The sequence below is a fragment of the Amia ocellicauda genome, chromosome 1 (assembly GCF_036373705.1).
Source record: "Amia ocellicauda isolate fAmiCal2 chromosome 1, fAmiCal2.hap1, whole genome shotgun sequence".
NCBI classification, from domain to species: domain Eukaryota; kingdom Metazoa; phylum Chordata; class Actinopteri; order Amiiformes; family Amiidae; genus Amia; species Amia ocellicauda.
The window spans coordinates 50,130,527-50,143,966 of record NC_089850.1 but is presented as its reverse complement, the minus strand read 5'-3'; the positions used below and the strand labels follow the sequence as shown (position 1 = coordinate 50,143,966).

General features: G+C 45.1%; 2 protein-coding genes across 2 annotated transcripts in view; one reads left to right on the top strand and one right to left on the bottom strand.

Annotated features, from left to right (window-relative positions):
* Nucleotides 1–6,480: 6,480 nt before the first annotated feature.
* Nucleotides 6,481–11,944, bottom strand: tmem218 (transmembrane protein 218). The gene is made up of 3 exons (XM_066707991.1): nucleotides 11,818–11,944; nucleotides 10,357–10,459; nucleotides 6,481–7,364 (listed from the first exon to the last, which is right to left on the bottom strand). The coding sequence occupies exons 1-3, from the start codon at nucleotides 11,925–11,927 to the stop codon at nucleotides 7,230–7,232; spliced, it is 348 nt and encodes a 115-aa protein (XP_066564088.1). The 5' UTR covers nucleotides 11,928–11,944; the 3' UTR covers nucleotides 6,481–7,229.
* The window catches only part of pknox2 (pbx/knotted 1 homeobox 2), a gene marked incomplete at its 3' end in the record, with an annotated part of 97,749 nt that continues 96,216 nt past the window's right edge, over nucleotides 11,908–13,440 (top strand). Inside the window, exon 1 of the mRNA XM_066714104.1 lies at nucleotides 11,908–11,992. The remainder of the gene's footprint in view (nucleotides 11,993–13,440) is intronic.

Sequence of the window (13,440 nt, the reverse complement as noted above, 5' to 3'; positions counted from 1 at the left end):
TTCCTTTACAAGAGCAAGATCCCCCTAATCTTGAGGTCTGGCCAACACATTTGGAGTTCTGAGATAAATATGAATACATTATCAAGTGTCATCAGCTGGACCTCCTGTCCTACTGGGACAAAGAGACACTCTACACCTCCTCTCTAGACCAGGTTATGACCAAGCATCGTAACCTGCCTGCTTAAACCGTAGGGAGAAGAAGATCTGGGGAAGGAGGGCAGGCCCGGTGGGCTGGTTCAGCAGCTATGCAGGCAGGTAGGGGCAATAGGCTGAGTGCAGCAGAAGAAAACTAAAGGTTACACACAAAAACATGGTCGTGCGGTCAAACAGGTCCTTACCTCAGCACTGAGTTAGCACAAGCCTGTAGAACAGCAGTTAGTGGCCGATCTCCCCCACACGATACAGCCAACATGCCTTGACCAGTCCCTTGGCCAAGGGCAGGTCAAAACACCACCCCACCCCAAGTTTGTGGAGAATCACAACTAAACACACTAAGCTGCCTGAGATGTACATTAACGCACATCCACATGCAGACATCAAACCAACCCCCCCCACCCCAGAGAGTTGCCTCGCCACCCCCTACCAACATGACATAAATCCCTTCCCCGCTGGTGCGGTCGGGCCTTTTGTGCGCTGCCATGTACCCCCTGCGTAGGGAGGGATGGGACTCGAACAGAAAAGCCCCCTGCTCTCGACGGGACCCCAGTGGGGAGGCACAGAGCCACGCTTCGCTCCCTGATGGGATAGCAGGTCCGAGCAGCGAGGGGCTATTGGGCACCAGCCTGACCTCTAAATTGGGCCTTAATCTTCCCCACAGGGGGACAGGCTTGCTCTAATCCCCTCCCGGAAGGAGGCTAGAGGCCGCACCGCTGCCTGGCTGGGATCTGTTCCTGGGTGAGTGAGGCGCTGACAGCCCCCTCCGGCCCCACACAAAGAGGGTAATGGAGCGGGACCAGGCGGCAGTGAGAAAATCCACACTCCTCTCCTGCAAATACAACAGCTATTGCCCTGGCAACCCTCCACGGGCCCAGGCAACACTATGGCTTTCCCAGCTATAGCCATGTCGTGGGGCAAATACCAGAGACAGGCTTTTTTTTTTTTGGGTAAGCCCTCTAAGCTGGATTGCTGAGCCCCAGCAGATGCTGTGGCGAATTGAGCAAAATGTGACGAGGGGCCACATTCGTTGAAATGCATGAAAGCAGCATGTGTGTCTATTTATAAACAGAGACCAGAGGCCTTCTGCCTAAAAGAATATCACTTCACACCAGCCCCTCTCTGATCTTACAGAACAAAGTGCTTCTATGATAGGTGGGATTGGTACACACTGACATCTCCTTGGAGGACCGAAACATGTCTGTGTTCTTCTACGGTACCTCCATTTGAATGTTCTCATCAATAAAGAATGATAATTAAATAATTTGAACATGAAGTATCCATTCTACTTCAGTGTGGATGTTCAATGTGGCTCACAAATTATTTTTGCTTAAACCAATAACATTTCTTTTCTCAAAAATTATGTTTTTTTTTAGCAAAAGGATATATATAAGAGGTATGCTGTGCAATGCTACCAACCAGGGGACACCACAGCCGAGTGAATGCATGTTATACCCATGGGCAAACTAAAGGCTCCATGAAGATTTACAGCAGTCCATTGCAATCAAGAGGTCTGCATTGAGCCTCAGAGCAAAAACCTACGCTCTGATCATAACAGCTCAGGCGTGTGCGACAAACGAAGGCCAGCCAGGGACATCAGGCAGAATGCACTTCACAGTCGCGGGTGAACGCTCTGCCTGGAGATTCAAGGAAGGGGAGTAGGCCTCAGAGCAGCATCGTGGATGGGCGCGGGCAGGCTGGGGTCGGGGTGGCAGTGGTTAGTGAGATTGGGAAAACAGGCACCCACATAAAATGGTGGGGCAAGGGATTCTGCTTCAGTGCTACTCAATGGTGGGTCAGGTTGTTTAAGGCAAGTAAAATCCCATCCCCACCCAGCCCCCCCCCACAGTGTACACTCACACACCTCTCTCTTGCCCTGCTCCCCCTGCGTCTCTCTCTCTCCCCTTCTCTTTGTACGTCCAGCTGGCTGCCCCCACAAAGGCCCCCACTCGCGATTACCAATGAGCCCATGTCCCTGGATGCGCTTTGTTTTGCCGATTTTCCCACTCCCCAGAGAGAGAGCGAGAGAGAGAGAGAGAGAGAACAGTGTCTTCAACATGTCACATTGCAAACTACAGAGGCATCTGCCAGAATGCAGGAGGAATTTCATGTTCTCGACTGCTGAGAAAGAGCAGTGCTGACCTGGTTGTGGAAGATGCCTGGGGGGCAGTCTCTCTCTGACTGGTGCGGGGCGGGTGTGTGGTGACGGCGGGCGAGCCTTTCCCACAGAACCCTGAAGCCGCACCTGCTCCTGAAGTAAGCTCTACACAGAGCCATCCTGTAGCTCAGTACAGATCTACAGATTGCCCCCTCCACCCAGAAGGTTCCAACAAATCATTTTTGGACCAAATCCACAGCATCGTGCAACCTTGTGATGCCTGTGTGAGAGACACTTCAAGACGCTGTCTTAATATAAAAAAAAATATTAAAAAAAAAAAAACACACACACACGGGGTGCTTTACCTGAGAACCACACACCAACCTCTCGGCAGCCTGCATAAAGCTGCAGGAATTACCCTCCACGAATAAACTCATGGTCTTTTCTTCTTTCCTCAGCTTGAATGCACTAAACATACTGTTAAAAAAAATAATATATATATATATATATTAATATTATAACACCAACATAACCAACCCCTCCACACTTCCCCTCTCTCCCCTGCCCTGCCTCCCCAGCTTCAGCTCAGATGAAATCTGAAGTGGATCGCCATGCAGAGAGCCCCCCGTGTGATGGGATGTGGGCCGGAACTAACAGGATTGGATTTGATTCATTAGCTTCCCTTTCTTCATCCTGGTTGGAATTTCACCACACGTCCCGCCAGCCTTCCCTGTATTAATAGGGGGCTCAGGGGGTGAAGGGTGGGGGGTACAAGCTCCTGTAATCGAGCTATCCCCTCCGAAAGGCTTCAGGCACAACACTGAAGGATCCAATCCCACACACCCCACCCCCCCCATTCCCAGCCCTCCAGTGTGGGAATCGCATAGCTAGGTGAGCAACAGCTGAAGACATTACTGCACTACAGTGACACTTAACACTGGGAAACCTGTTGCAAATTTCAAGATTTCTTCTTCTGTCCTTTTCATTCTTCATCGCAAACACTGGATCCAAAGGGATAATTTAAAGAAAAAGAAAAAACTGACACCAAAAAGTCTGATAAACAAGCTTAATCTGTCCCCAATGTGTAAAATGCTATGCAGACTTTCCCACTGCATGTTAATTAATCAGTTGCGAGTTGGCAGAAATTAGGCTGGAGTTGCCATGTCCTGTATATCTGCAACAATCAAGAGCCCATAAAGGATTCATTTAAACAGGGTATCGCTTCAGAAAAGGATGCATTTCACTTACTCTGCAATCAGAGCTCCTTCCCCCCCCCCCCTCCCGATAGTCTGGCTATTATCGATATGCTCTTTAAATATGACCTGATTTCAAGTTTCTAATGTACAAAGTGACTGGTCTGACCTTACTTTGAAGTCTGAGACAGAACGGTGCAGCCAAACACATTTTTTTCCCCACATTAAAAAAGGGCTTTACAGCAGGTCCCAGAATGCAGCAGCCTGCATAGTAGAACTGCTGTATATAATGAATACTGAACATTAATGACTTTTGTGGAATATCCAAAATGGATAACAATAATAATATTAACAATAATAATAACTGCTTAACTTCACAAAACTTGAATTAAGAAGCCTGGTCATTCATAACTTTAAACAAATAATAAAACCAGAAGGCTGGTGTGGTTCTCTGAAAATGTCATTTTCCACAATATTTAATTTTCAGCAACAATAGGAAGCCAGTATCAGAGCATAGAGAAACACGGGTGTTACTTTTCTTACAGGTTCGGATACTGCAGCGGCCTGCATGCATTTTACATGCATAGTCTATTCCCACCTACGCAGCCTGCGTGAGAGAGAGAAGCTCAGAGCTGTGGGATGAGTTGGGCTTCTTCTCCCCACAGCTTGGCGCAGAAAATTAACATTTCAATGTGGCTGAGTGCAGATGCAATTAAACCGGTCTAAATCTTGCGGACTGCGACACCACGCAGGGCGCTTGTGTACTAAATCAGCCGCCTCCTCTGCCCTCTCTCTGCGGTATTCTAAGGGGCCTTGCTCTCTGCACTCTCTTAAACAACAATGCCACATTGCCTTGCCTCAGATACAGTCTCTTGTGCTGATGACACTATTACTTACGCCAGTTTCAAGTGACTGTGGTCCCCTCTGGGACCTGCCAGCAACATGCCTCTGAAATAACCCACACAGATGCAGATTCCACAACCATAAAAGAAGAGAAAATAATAATAAAAGAGTTTCAATCAATGGTATTTGGCATCTGAACAAGGCAAACAAATGCTAATTACATTCAGAACTGCTCTGGTTTTGTCTCCTGAAATGAGCGCCAGGCTTGCGTTGGGCTCTTGGTTTGCTCTCGGGTGACCTGTTGAAAACACCTTGTTGATGGTGAAGTGGGCATATTTACATTGCAGACGCACTTGGTATTTTCGGGGGGGGCAGGTGATTGTACACACACTATGTACACTATATGAGCCTCGATGTGCAGGCTCAATACACTCGGTATCTTTAAGCTTCATACAAACAATGCAGGTTAACAAGATGTTTCAGAGGGACAATTTTTTTATTTCACAAACTAAATGTTTGTAATTTGTGCCAGTAATGCAAAAACGATCAAATAAAAAGGGAAGAGTTAGATGCATACCTCTGAGATGATGGGGCTTCATCCAGTCCCTGACAACTACTCTGTGATTAAGTTCAGTACTTGCTTTGCAAACATTAACATGAACTAAGACAAAAATGATTTTCAGACCGCAGAGTAACAGGAATTTAGAATACTTAAAATCTATAGGATTCTAAGATCCTGTAGAGATAGAGAGAACTCTACGGAACAAATTATTAGGAAGGAAATACTTTGTGTCAATTAAAAAAATGTCACATTGTAAACTGTTTATGTGACTGAAGATTAAAATATATATACACACACATTAAAAAAAATGATGGGGCTTTCACTGTGCATCATCTCTCTCTGGACAGGAGACACTCTGGCACTGTGGTCTCTGGATTTACTCCTCAGTGGGCCCCTGTCTGGGATACAGCGTGAAGCTCAGATATTGCAGCGATCAGATTCCACCTTCAACGACCCTCCCCTGCTGCACAGTACCCAGCTTGTTCATGGTGAGAAATGCAGTTTTTATGGCAATTAATAAAAACAAAAAGTGATTTTCATGCCTGCAGAATACTAATGACTTACCAGTTGGTGCACTCCTCAGATAAGAAGAGCATGCCGCTTCATCCCAGGCCTGTCCCAGGGTGTCATATCTCCCCAGTGCATTGTGAGGAAAGGCTGTCCTGGGAAGATGATCTGCTACAGAAAAGGTGAATTTGTTAATAAACTACAACAGCAGATGATCAGTAAACCTTACGACTGAGTTACAGATGTAGAATTCTACCTTAATGTGAGCATTCTGCAACAATGCCTTTTCACAATGAACCTAGAAAACCAAGCAATGTACGTTCAGTTATGTCTTGTGTCTCTGAAATTGAGATGAGAAAACTCTTACATAGTTACACATCTTTGACTTTCTTGTTTTTATATATATATATATATATATATATATATATATATATATATATATATATAATTTTCCAAAGTTGAAGCCCTGAACAGGAGATTATTTAACTTCAACAATACAAACAGATGAAAATTAATTAATTAATGAAAACAATGAAAATTATATTAAAAAGCTAAACTCTGAGACAGAAAGTTTAACTGGCAATACTACATGGTTTCTTTTCCAATCTGCAATGCCAGATCCTTCTCTACAAAATTGAGACAAAATACACATTTTGGGAAAAGCTCTTTGAACAGGGGAATTTCAAATACAGTTAGTCTGCAGAGCATCTTACTATTAAATCATTTTCTCAGTGGTGGAAAGAAGCATCAGGCCTGTGTGAAGTGTATAGATCCCCGAGTCAAGCCTGTTGTTTTCAGTCACAGCATAAGGAGCTTCCTCTCAAAGACACCTGTTTCTAAAGCTTTGAAAACCCCAAAAATATATACACAGCTGAAACTTTCATGAATGCTTTTTGGCGGGGATAACTTTAATGCTATATTATCCTGAAGCACACACAGGAGAGAAAAAAAAATCATCAGTGAACAGCAAAACAGCTCTGCTGCCCTCTACCATGTCACCACAGAATAGCTTTCAGGGTGACCCTCTGCAATATCCGTGCAACACCACTGAAAAAACTGAGCAACAACAGCTCTGTACTCAAGGTGCAGTTCTCTTCCGTTACAGTCAATAAAAAATAGACACATTTGAAAAGTAACATTTATTTTTATTTTTATTAAGAACACTGTACAAACAGAAATCATATAAACTGAAAGAAAACAAAACTTGCACATATGAACATGTGGGATTCCTCTCAGATATCACACTTTACATTCACTGTGGAAAATGCTGCAAAATAAAGCAGTAAAGAAACACCGTAATGCTCTTCAGGATTTAAAAATAATTATCTAATCTAATTATTCCCCAGACTATTTAAACACAAGGGAGATCTGTACTTGTAATAGCCGAGTTTGAGTCAGAATGAGTCTGCCCCCTACCTATCGGAGATCCACAACACAGCTTCCTGGGCTCCATGGACGGTGACTCCCTGAAGGAATCTGAACAACCAGCAAACATTTCCTGACAACAACTGGAATGATTGGAAACAATTGTAATTGTAAAGTAATAACTTATAAAGCATATTAAAAAAATTACAACCAAAAACAAAAAGAACTGATCTGTATTGCTAGAACCTGGTAATAAAATCTAAGAGAAATCTAAGTATTAATATACGTCTTAAAAAATGAAGACCTCTTACAGTGTGAAGTCTTCAATTCTGCCCTTTTTTTAAAAATAACCTTTTAATAATAACTGTAGAACAAACTCCAGAACAAATGTGTGAGAAGTCATCGACAGGGTGGGCGTGGCTGGTCCTTGGTCTTCCTGCTGTGTCCTGCTTAAAGAAGCACTGCATGTATCAACCCTGCCCACCCACACCCCACCTGGGTCCAGGTCCTAGTGTGTGCGCAGAGGCTTTGCATAGATGGGCTCCAAGACATGAAGAGGCAGCAGCGTGAACAGACTGGCCAAGAAAATGACCCCAGCACATGCCAGTAGGACATAGCGGCCGATGAAAAATGTGTCTACGATCTGCAACACAAAATGAACAGAACTTTATTTATTCTCTTATTTAAGTAATTGTATTTTTTTGTAGGAATTAATAAACATAATGTAAAGTCTTTTCGGGCTAGGGAAGCTTTGAAAATAAGAGAAAATGCAGGATTTGTTTAATGTCTGATCCTAATTTTGTTTTCCAAAATGTTCCTCGTCTCAAACCAGTACAAGAGCTGAAACATTTCTGCTTCCAACACACTCGAACAGGCTCAGAAAAACGCATATTGAATCTTGGATTTGACGTCCTGGGAGCCATTCTGTTAAAGAAGTTGCAAATTTACTCCACCAGATGTCAGAAGACAACCACTGTGAAAACCAAGCAAAGCAGGATAGTGGCGATAAGCAATCCATTCACTTGTACTCCTGGACTCAACACAATATATTTTCTCATAGTCTTGCTCTTCCTTACTTAAAAAAAAATAGGAAAATTCTCAAAATCATGAAATATTGATAGCATTTGCCAGAGAAAGACACACCGATTTCCAACGTACTTGCATTTTCTTAGAAACATTACACAAGGTCACTTGCTAAATGAACGAGCAGTCAAATTTTATTAACCCAAACGTCATACTTAACTAGCATTTGCAAACCTGAAATATGTAAAAAGACTGCAGTATCTGTATATTTGTAGCAAGCAGTCATACATGCAAATGCATACAGAAAGGCAAAAGATTAAACAAGGAAGGAATCAAAGACACCAAATACAGGAGAGGAGGTTTAGCAAGGGCTGCTGTGCTTATGGAAGACCCACAAATCCAGCTCCCTCCCTCTCCCACCCTTCACTGTAACTTTGGCTCGGACATGTTTGAGGTCTGGCATTTCGTATGTACCGTAGAGGTAAATGCAACAGCTCGGTAAGCAAAAAACTGTGCTCCGTTCGCTCAGCACATCTTAAAACAGCAACCAGTGATCCCTCAGAACTGCTCTCTGAACCATTGGATACATCCTGCAGTGGGCGCTAGTGCCCCTGCAGTGGGGGAATTCCACAGGGAGAAGGAGGAGGAGGAGGAGGAGGTGCAGGATTCAGGGATGCCAGGAGATACGGTGAGTTTTAGAAAGATGCAGCGAGCAGTTGGACCAACTTGGAAAGTTGTTATTTTGCCGTAATGCCCGTCAAGGGAACGGGAAGAATACTAAACTGCAGGCCGATTCCCAGTAGACAGGGGCCGGCACATTACGGCTGGGCCAGGAGAAAGAGCGAGAGAGAGGAGACAAAAACCTGCTGCAGACCGAGGACGGAGAGGAGGGGGAGGGGGTCTCCTGTGGATGTGATGTTCTCTCGTTTAACGCATCTCACTTTTTAATTAGCCAATTAGCCGGCCAGCGAAGCACAGAGCTGGGGCCATGCATTATTAATGTGGCATCGAGCGGCGTGCTCAGGGCCCCTGTCTGGGGCCTGGCTAATTGGCACTGTGATATTTTGCCTTTGTTTAACAGAGAAAGGTTAGCTGCTGCTCACACTTCACCAGCCAGCCGTTAAGAGCTCCGCGGCAGTTTCACGAGAGTCATTCTGTTGAGAAGCATGTTCTGGTCATGCCAAAGGATTGACAATATAAATATTACATAAATATATATTTTATCATCATTTTGCATATGCTATCTTGCATGTATGTATATATATATATATATATATATATATATATACACACACACACACACACACTTTGCTTTGTTTTATACTTGAAAACGAAGGATGATATCCAAATGTGCTATGTTCTTGATACTTCCTCATCTCTCAGATGTACCCTATGAGATATTACACCACCAAATACATTCGAGTGCTATGTTTGCAAGTTACCCAAGACATAAAATAAATAACATATTAAAAAACCCTTAAACATATTTAACATTTATGCAATGGATTTACATGAATGTGTAACTTTAATGTATGGAGATATTTACACCTAGAAAGCTCAGAATGCTTTACAAGTACAATGCACAACAATATGTTTGTGGTAGAAACCATCAAGGTAAAACAGAGTATATGAACATAGTCTTCATATGAAAATCTAGGGACGGTTTGTGTGAGATCATATTTACCTGAATTGGTTAATAACTTATTAGATTTTTCCATTTGCACTCAGAAAAACATAGATTAGGCTCATTAATAAAAATGTACAGTTGTGCAGTGAAAGCTTAGTAACCGAGTAAGCTACATCAAATATCATTTGAAGTACAAAACGAAACTATGAAAATAAACAAAACTCAAGTAGTGTATTAAATGAAAAATAAAACCATAACATTTTAAATCCAATATGGTAACAAAGTTAGTGTTGTAACTCCAGTTTCACTTGCCAACCATCGTTAATCTCTTTAATGTTCTATTGAAAGACATGTGGTTTCTGAAGACTACAGGTTTTAGCGAAAGTACAGATTGTACAATCAAAGGCACGGTGTGTGTTTTCTTTTTGTCTGGACCAACAGTTGGCTAAATCTGGCGAGCTGACTTGGCAGCCGTTTGACAAACCGTGGAGACTGCGGTCTGTGCTTCACTGCTGGTCTGAACTGATAAAGCAGACCTGGGCCCTCCAAAGGTTCACAGACGGACCGGCTCTGTTCATTCCAGGAGGGCTGTTGGCTGCTATGGGACAATCCGGGATTTGCACACTAACACACAATGGTTATGGTGTCCCAATGCCCGGCATAACAAGTTGGGTTCCTACAAAGGGATCTCAAAAGGGATTAACAGACATCAGGGACTGACATGCAGTGTGTGATTACCTGCACAGTAAATAAACCCGAGACCAAACCAAACAGAGATCGGTGTTAAAAAGACAAAAGTGGCACAATCTGTACACCAGTTAGCAGGTCCTGCGATTAAATTTTTAGTATTTCTAATTCAGCACTTTGTTTCTGCTGTGAACATCCAGTCGTGGCCTCCGTTTTCCATCCAAGTCGTGCATTATTTGCGAAGAGGAGAGCGGTTTGACGATTTGACAGAGGAAACGCAATGGAAATATCAACTCACCACCACTTCTTTCACAGGTGAGGCAGTCTCTGGGGCCCGCGGGAAGAAAATGAGGATGAGCGTTATAACCAGAGCGAGGAGGAACACGGGCACGACCGAGAACCTGGGGTGGAAGAAAGAAAGACAGAACCCAACCATCAGTTAACCGTCACACTCTTCGCCAGTCCTTCACTGCATCTCTCTCCCACGCGTTTGACAAGCCTACTGCAAAGAAGCACGTAGTCTTCTCACACTGGCACATCTGAGCCGAGCCCCGAGAGGAGCTGCACCCACATGGGCATATCAACCTCACACAGTATCTGGCACTGTTTCTGGGGCGTGCTTTAACGCGTACCTCACGTAGGACTGTGGTACAGGTGAGGACAAAATATATAATGTCTGTTATTAATATGGATGTGGAGGAGAGAAAAGTTCAGCCATGAGACGCAAATGAAACAAGGGCAGAAAACAACCATGATGATAAAAGCGGGTCAGACCGCAAAAAGAGTGGATGTCATGATGTAAACCACTCGGTTATGGGATAGAGAGATGAAACAACCGCTGCTGATAGTTTAAATACTTAGTTTACATCGTTTTCTACAATTGTGGTCCCATTTTGTATAACGGTGACGGTTGGATATCATTTAAAACGGACAACCGTTCTTTTGCCACCACATGCTGACCACTTTTATCTTGGCCTTGGCAACTTTTACTTCATAAGATGCATATATATATATAATTAGTATGAGCTGGAAAAACAATACGAGATGTAAAAAGTGACAAATACAAAACGGACTCGGCGTCCATTTTCAAATCACATCCAGCGAGCGCCACTGACGTCACGTCCAACCGCCGCTGAACGGCACGACAAGACCCGAGACGCGCACGGTGGCCTCGGCAAGACTCGGCTCGATTCGGCTCGGCTCGGCTCGGCTCGGATGTGCCAGTGTGAACAGGGTTAATAAGGGCTGGTTTCACAGACCCAGATTAGCACTAGTTTTGCTATTTCCAATGTGATTATTATTATTATTTCTTATATTACAAAATATAAGAGCAATACAAAGTGCAATTATACAAAGTATTTTTGTACTTCTAGGCGAATCAAGGTCAGTGAAACCAGCGTATTTTTTTATAAACCCTGCACCTTTCAAGCAATGAGTTAAACATTATTAATTGCATTATCTGCCCCCACATATTAACATGTATATAATTGCATGCGCTGGACATAATACATTAGCAGTCTTTGCAATACATGTAAAATCTGACTGTAGTAAATTAAGTGATCTTCTTAAAACGATTATTATTAATAATAATAATAATAATATTTGCTCAGACTACTCTCAGCTTCAATTTCTTACAAGATGAAGGGGTGACCGAAAGTATGTCAACAATCAAGACTTGGGACGGTGCAGTAAGTGTGGTCGTGCACAAAGCCAGGCGCAGAAGGACAATGTGCGCTAGAAACCTTTCTAATAGACTCACTTGGCAGCCCCGGCAGCCCTGGAGAGCAGGAAACACAGCGCCAGAGCCACGATCCAGACCAGCACGATGAGGAGCACCCCCGGGCCCACGCCCAGCACCGTCCCGGCCATCGCGCCCGGGCCACACCGCCGCCTGGCTCCGAGAGGAGGGCTGGAGCCACCGGGGCAGCTGCAGGGTGAGTCCCGGATACGGGTGCCGTCAAAACACACGCTGATACTGGGGCGGATACACAGTCACGCTGGCTCAAGTGCCAACCGACCAGAAAAGAAAACAAGCGTGCAAAAGCAAAGCAAGAAACACGCAGAATCAAAATAAACCATGAAAGGGATGGTGCATCTACATTAAAACATCATTAACATGAGACCGGTGTCCTGTGTTGTGAAAGCTTGTCTGTAAACTGCAGGGAGTCGGTGCAAACGCGGTTCCTCGCACGGCTCGTGTGAAAACAGGGCGAATACGGCCGTTTGCACCACGAAGTGCCCAAAGCAATTAGTCGTGTTTGCAGCACGTCCAGCATCACGCAGTCGTCCCTGTGCTCGCGGAGTTCTTTAAGTCCCGTGTAGCCATGTTTTATTTGCATTGGCTACATGCGCTGGCAAAGCGATTGGAATCGGGAAACATACAAGATGCCCGGGCTGTCCTCTAATTAAAGAAACACAGGCCACAATTACCACAAAACGTCAGGGACTATACGAACAATCACATCCGCTGTACAGGAAATAGTGTAATCGTGCCAGCTGACCCACTTCGCGTTCACTCTCGCAGGTTTGATTGTCTGCTGTGACTTTTGGGAGAAACAATTCCTAAGCTGTAACATGCCGCTCTGCATGGAAAGCACCAGCAGCCGCACCCCTGCGCGCCGGACACGTGTGCGACGTCAGCGGACGCATTCAGAAACCGAGTCCGTGTCTCGTAACCTGATTTACTCCTCGGCTTCCTTGGTAACCGCCGTTTCACCACAGCACCGTGACTGACGCCCGGCGAGGACTACGGGCGGGGCGTGGGGACATTCCGAACCGGCATCGCTGAACAGTGCATGCCGGGATGGGTAGTTTTCTATCGTGTATCGCATTTGCCGGCGGAGAACCCGCGCTCGTCGCGTCCGCTGTATTGCAAGTGTGCCGCGAACGCGTCGCTTTTTTGTATCCCTTCTTACTCCCAACACTGTCTAACCACCGGGACAAAGACCTACTGTCTCTATAGCCGCTCTGCAAACCGACACATTAGACCTTCCAGCACACAGCCAACCCAGCACTGGATTAGCACAAAAACCCGCCGAGATGCGCTGCAGCGCCCAGCACTGACCAGCACGACTGAGTCCCCACATCCCCCGAGATGATGATGATTATTATGTGTGCATTTATTTTCTTATATCTGCATTTGTGTCAAACCAGACTACGTGTTTACCAACAACCCCACCAGATAACGCACACAATGAAAACTGCCCGAGTCCAATGCACAGCGCGCCTCCAGACTGGAGAAAGCATCGGGGGTGCAGGGAGCCACAGTGGCCGCCAGGGGGCCGGCGGGCTCCGCCGCTCGGATAGCGATGCAGCGCCGGGCTCGGGGTGCGTGCGCTAGTACTGAGGGGACCGGGGGGGTGAGGGGGAGCTGGGGAGGGAG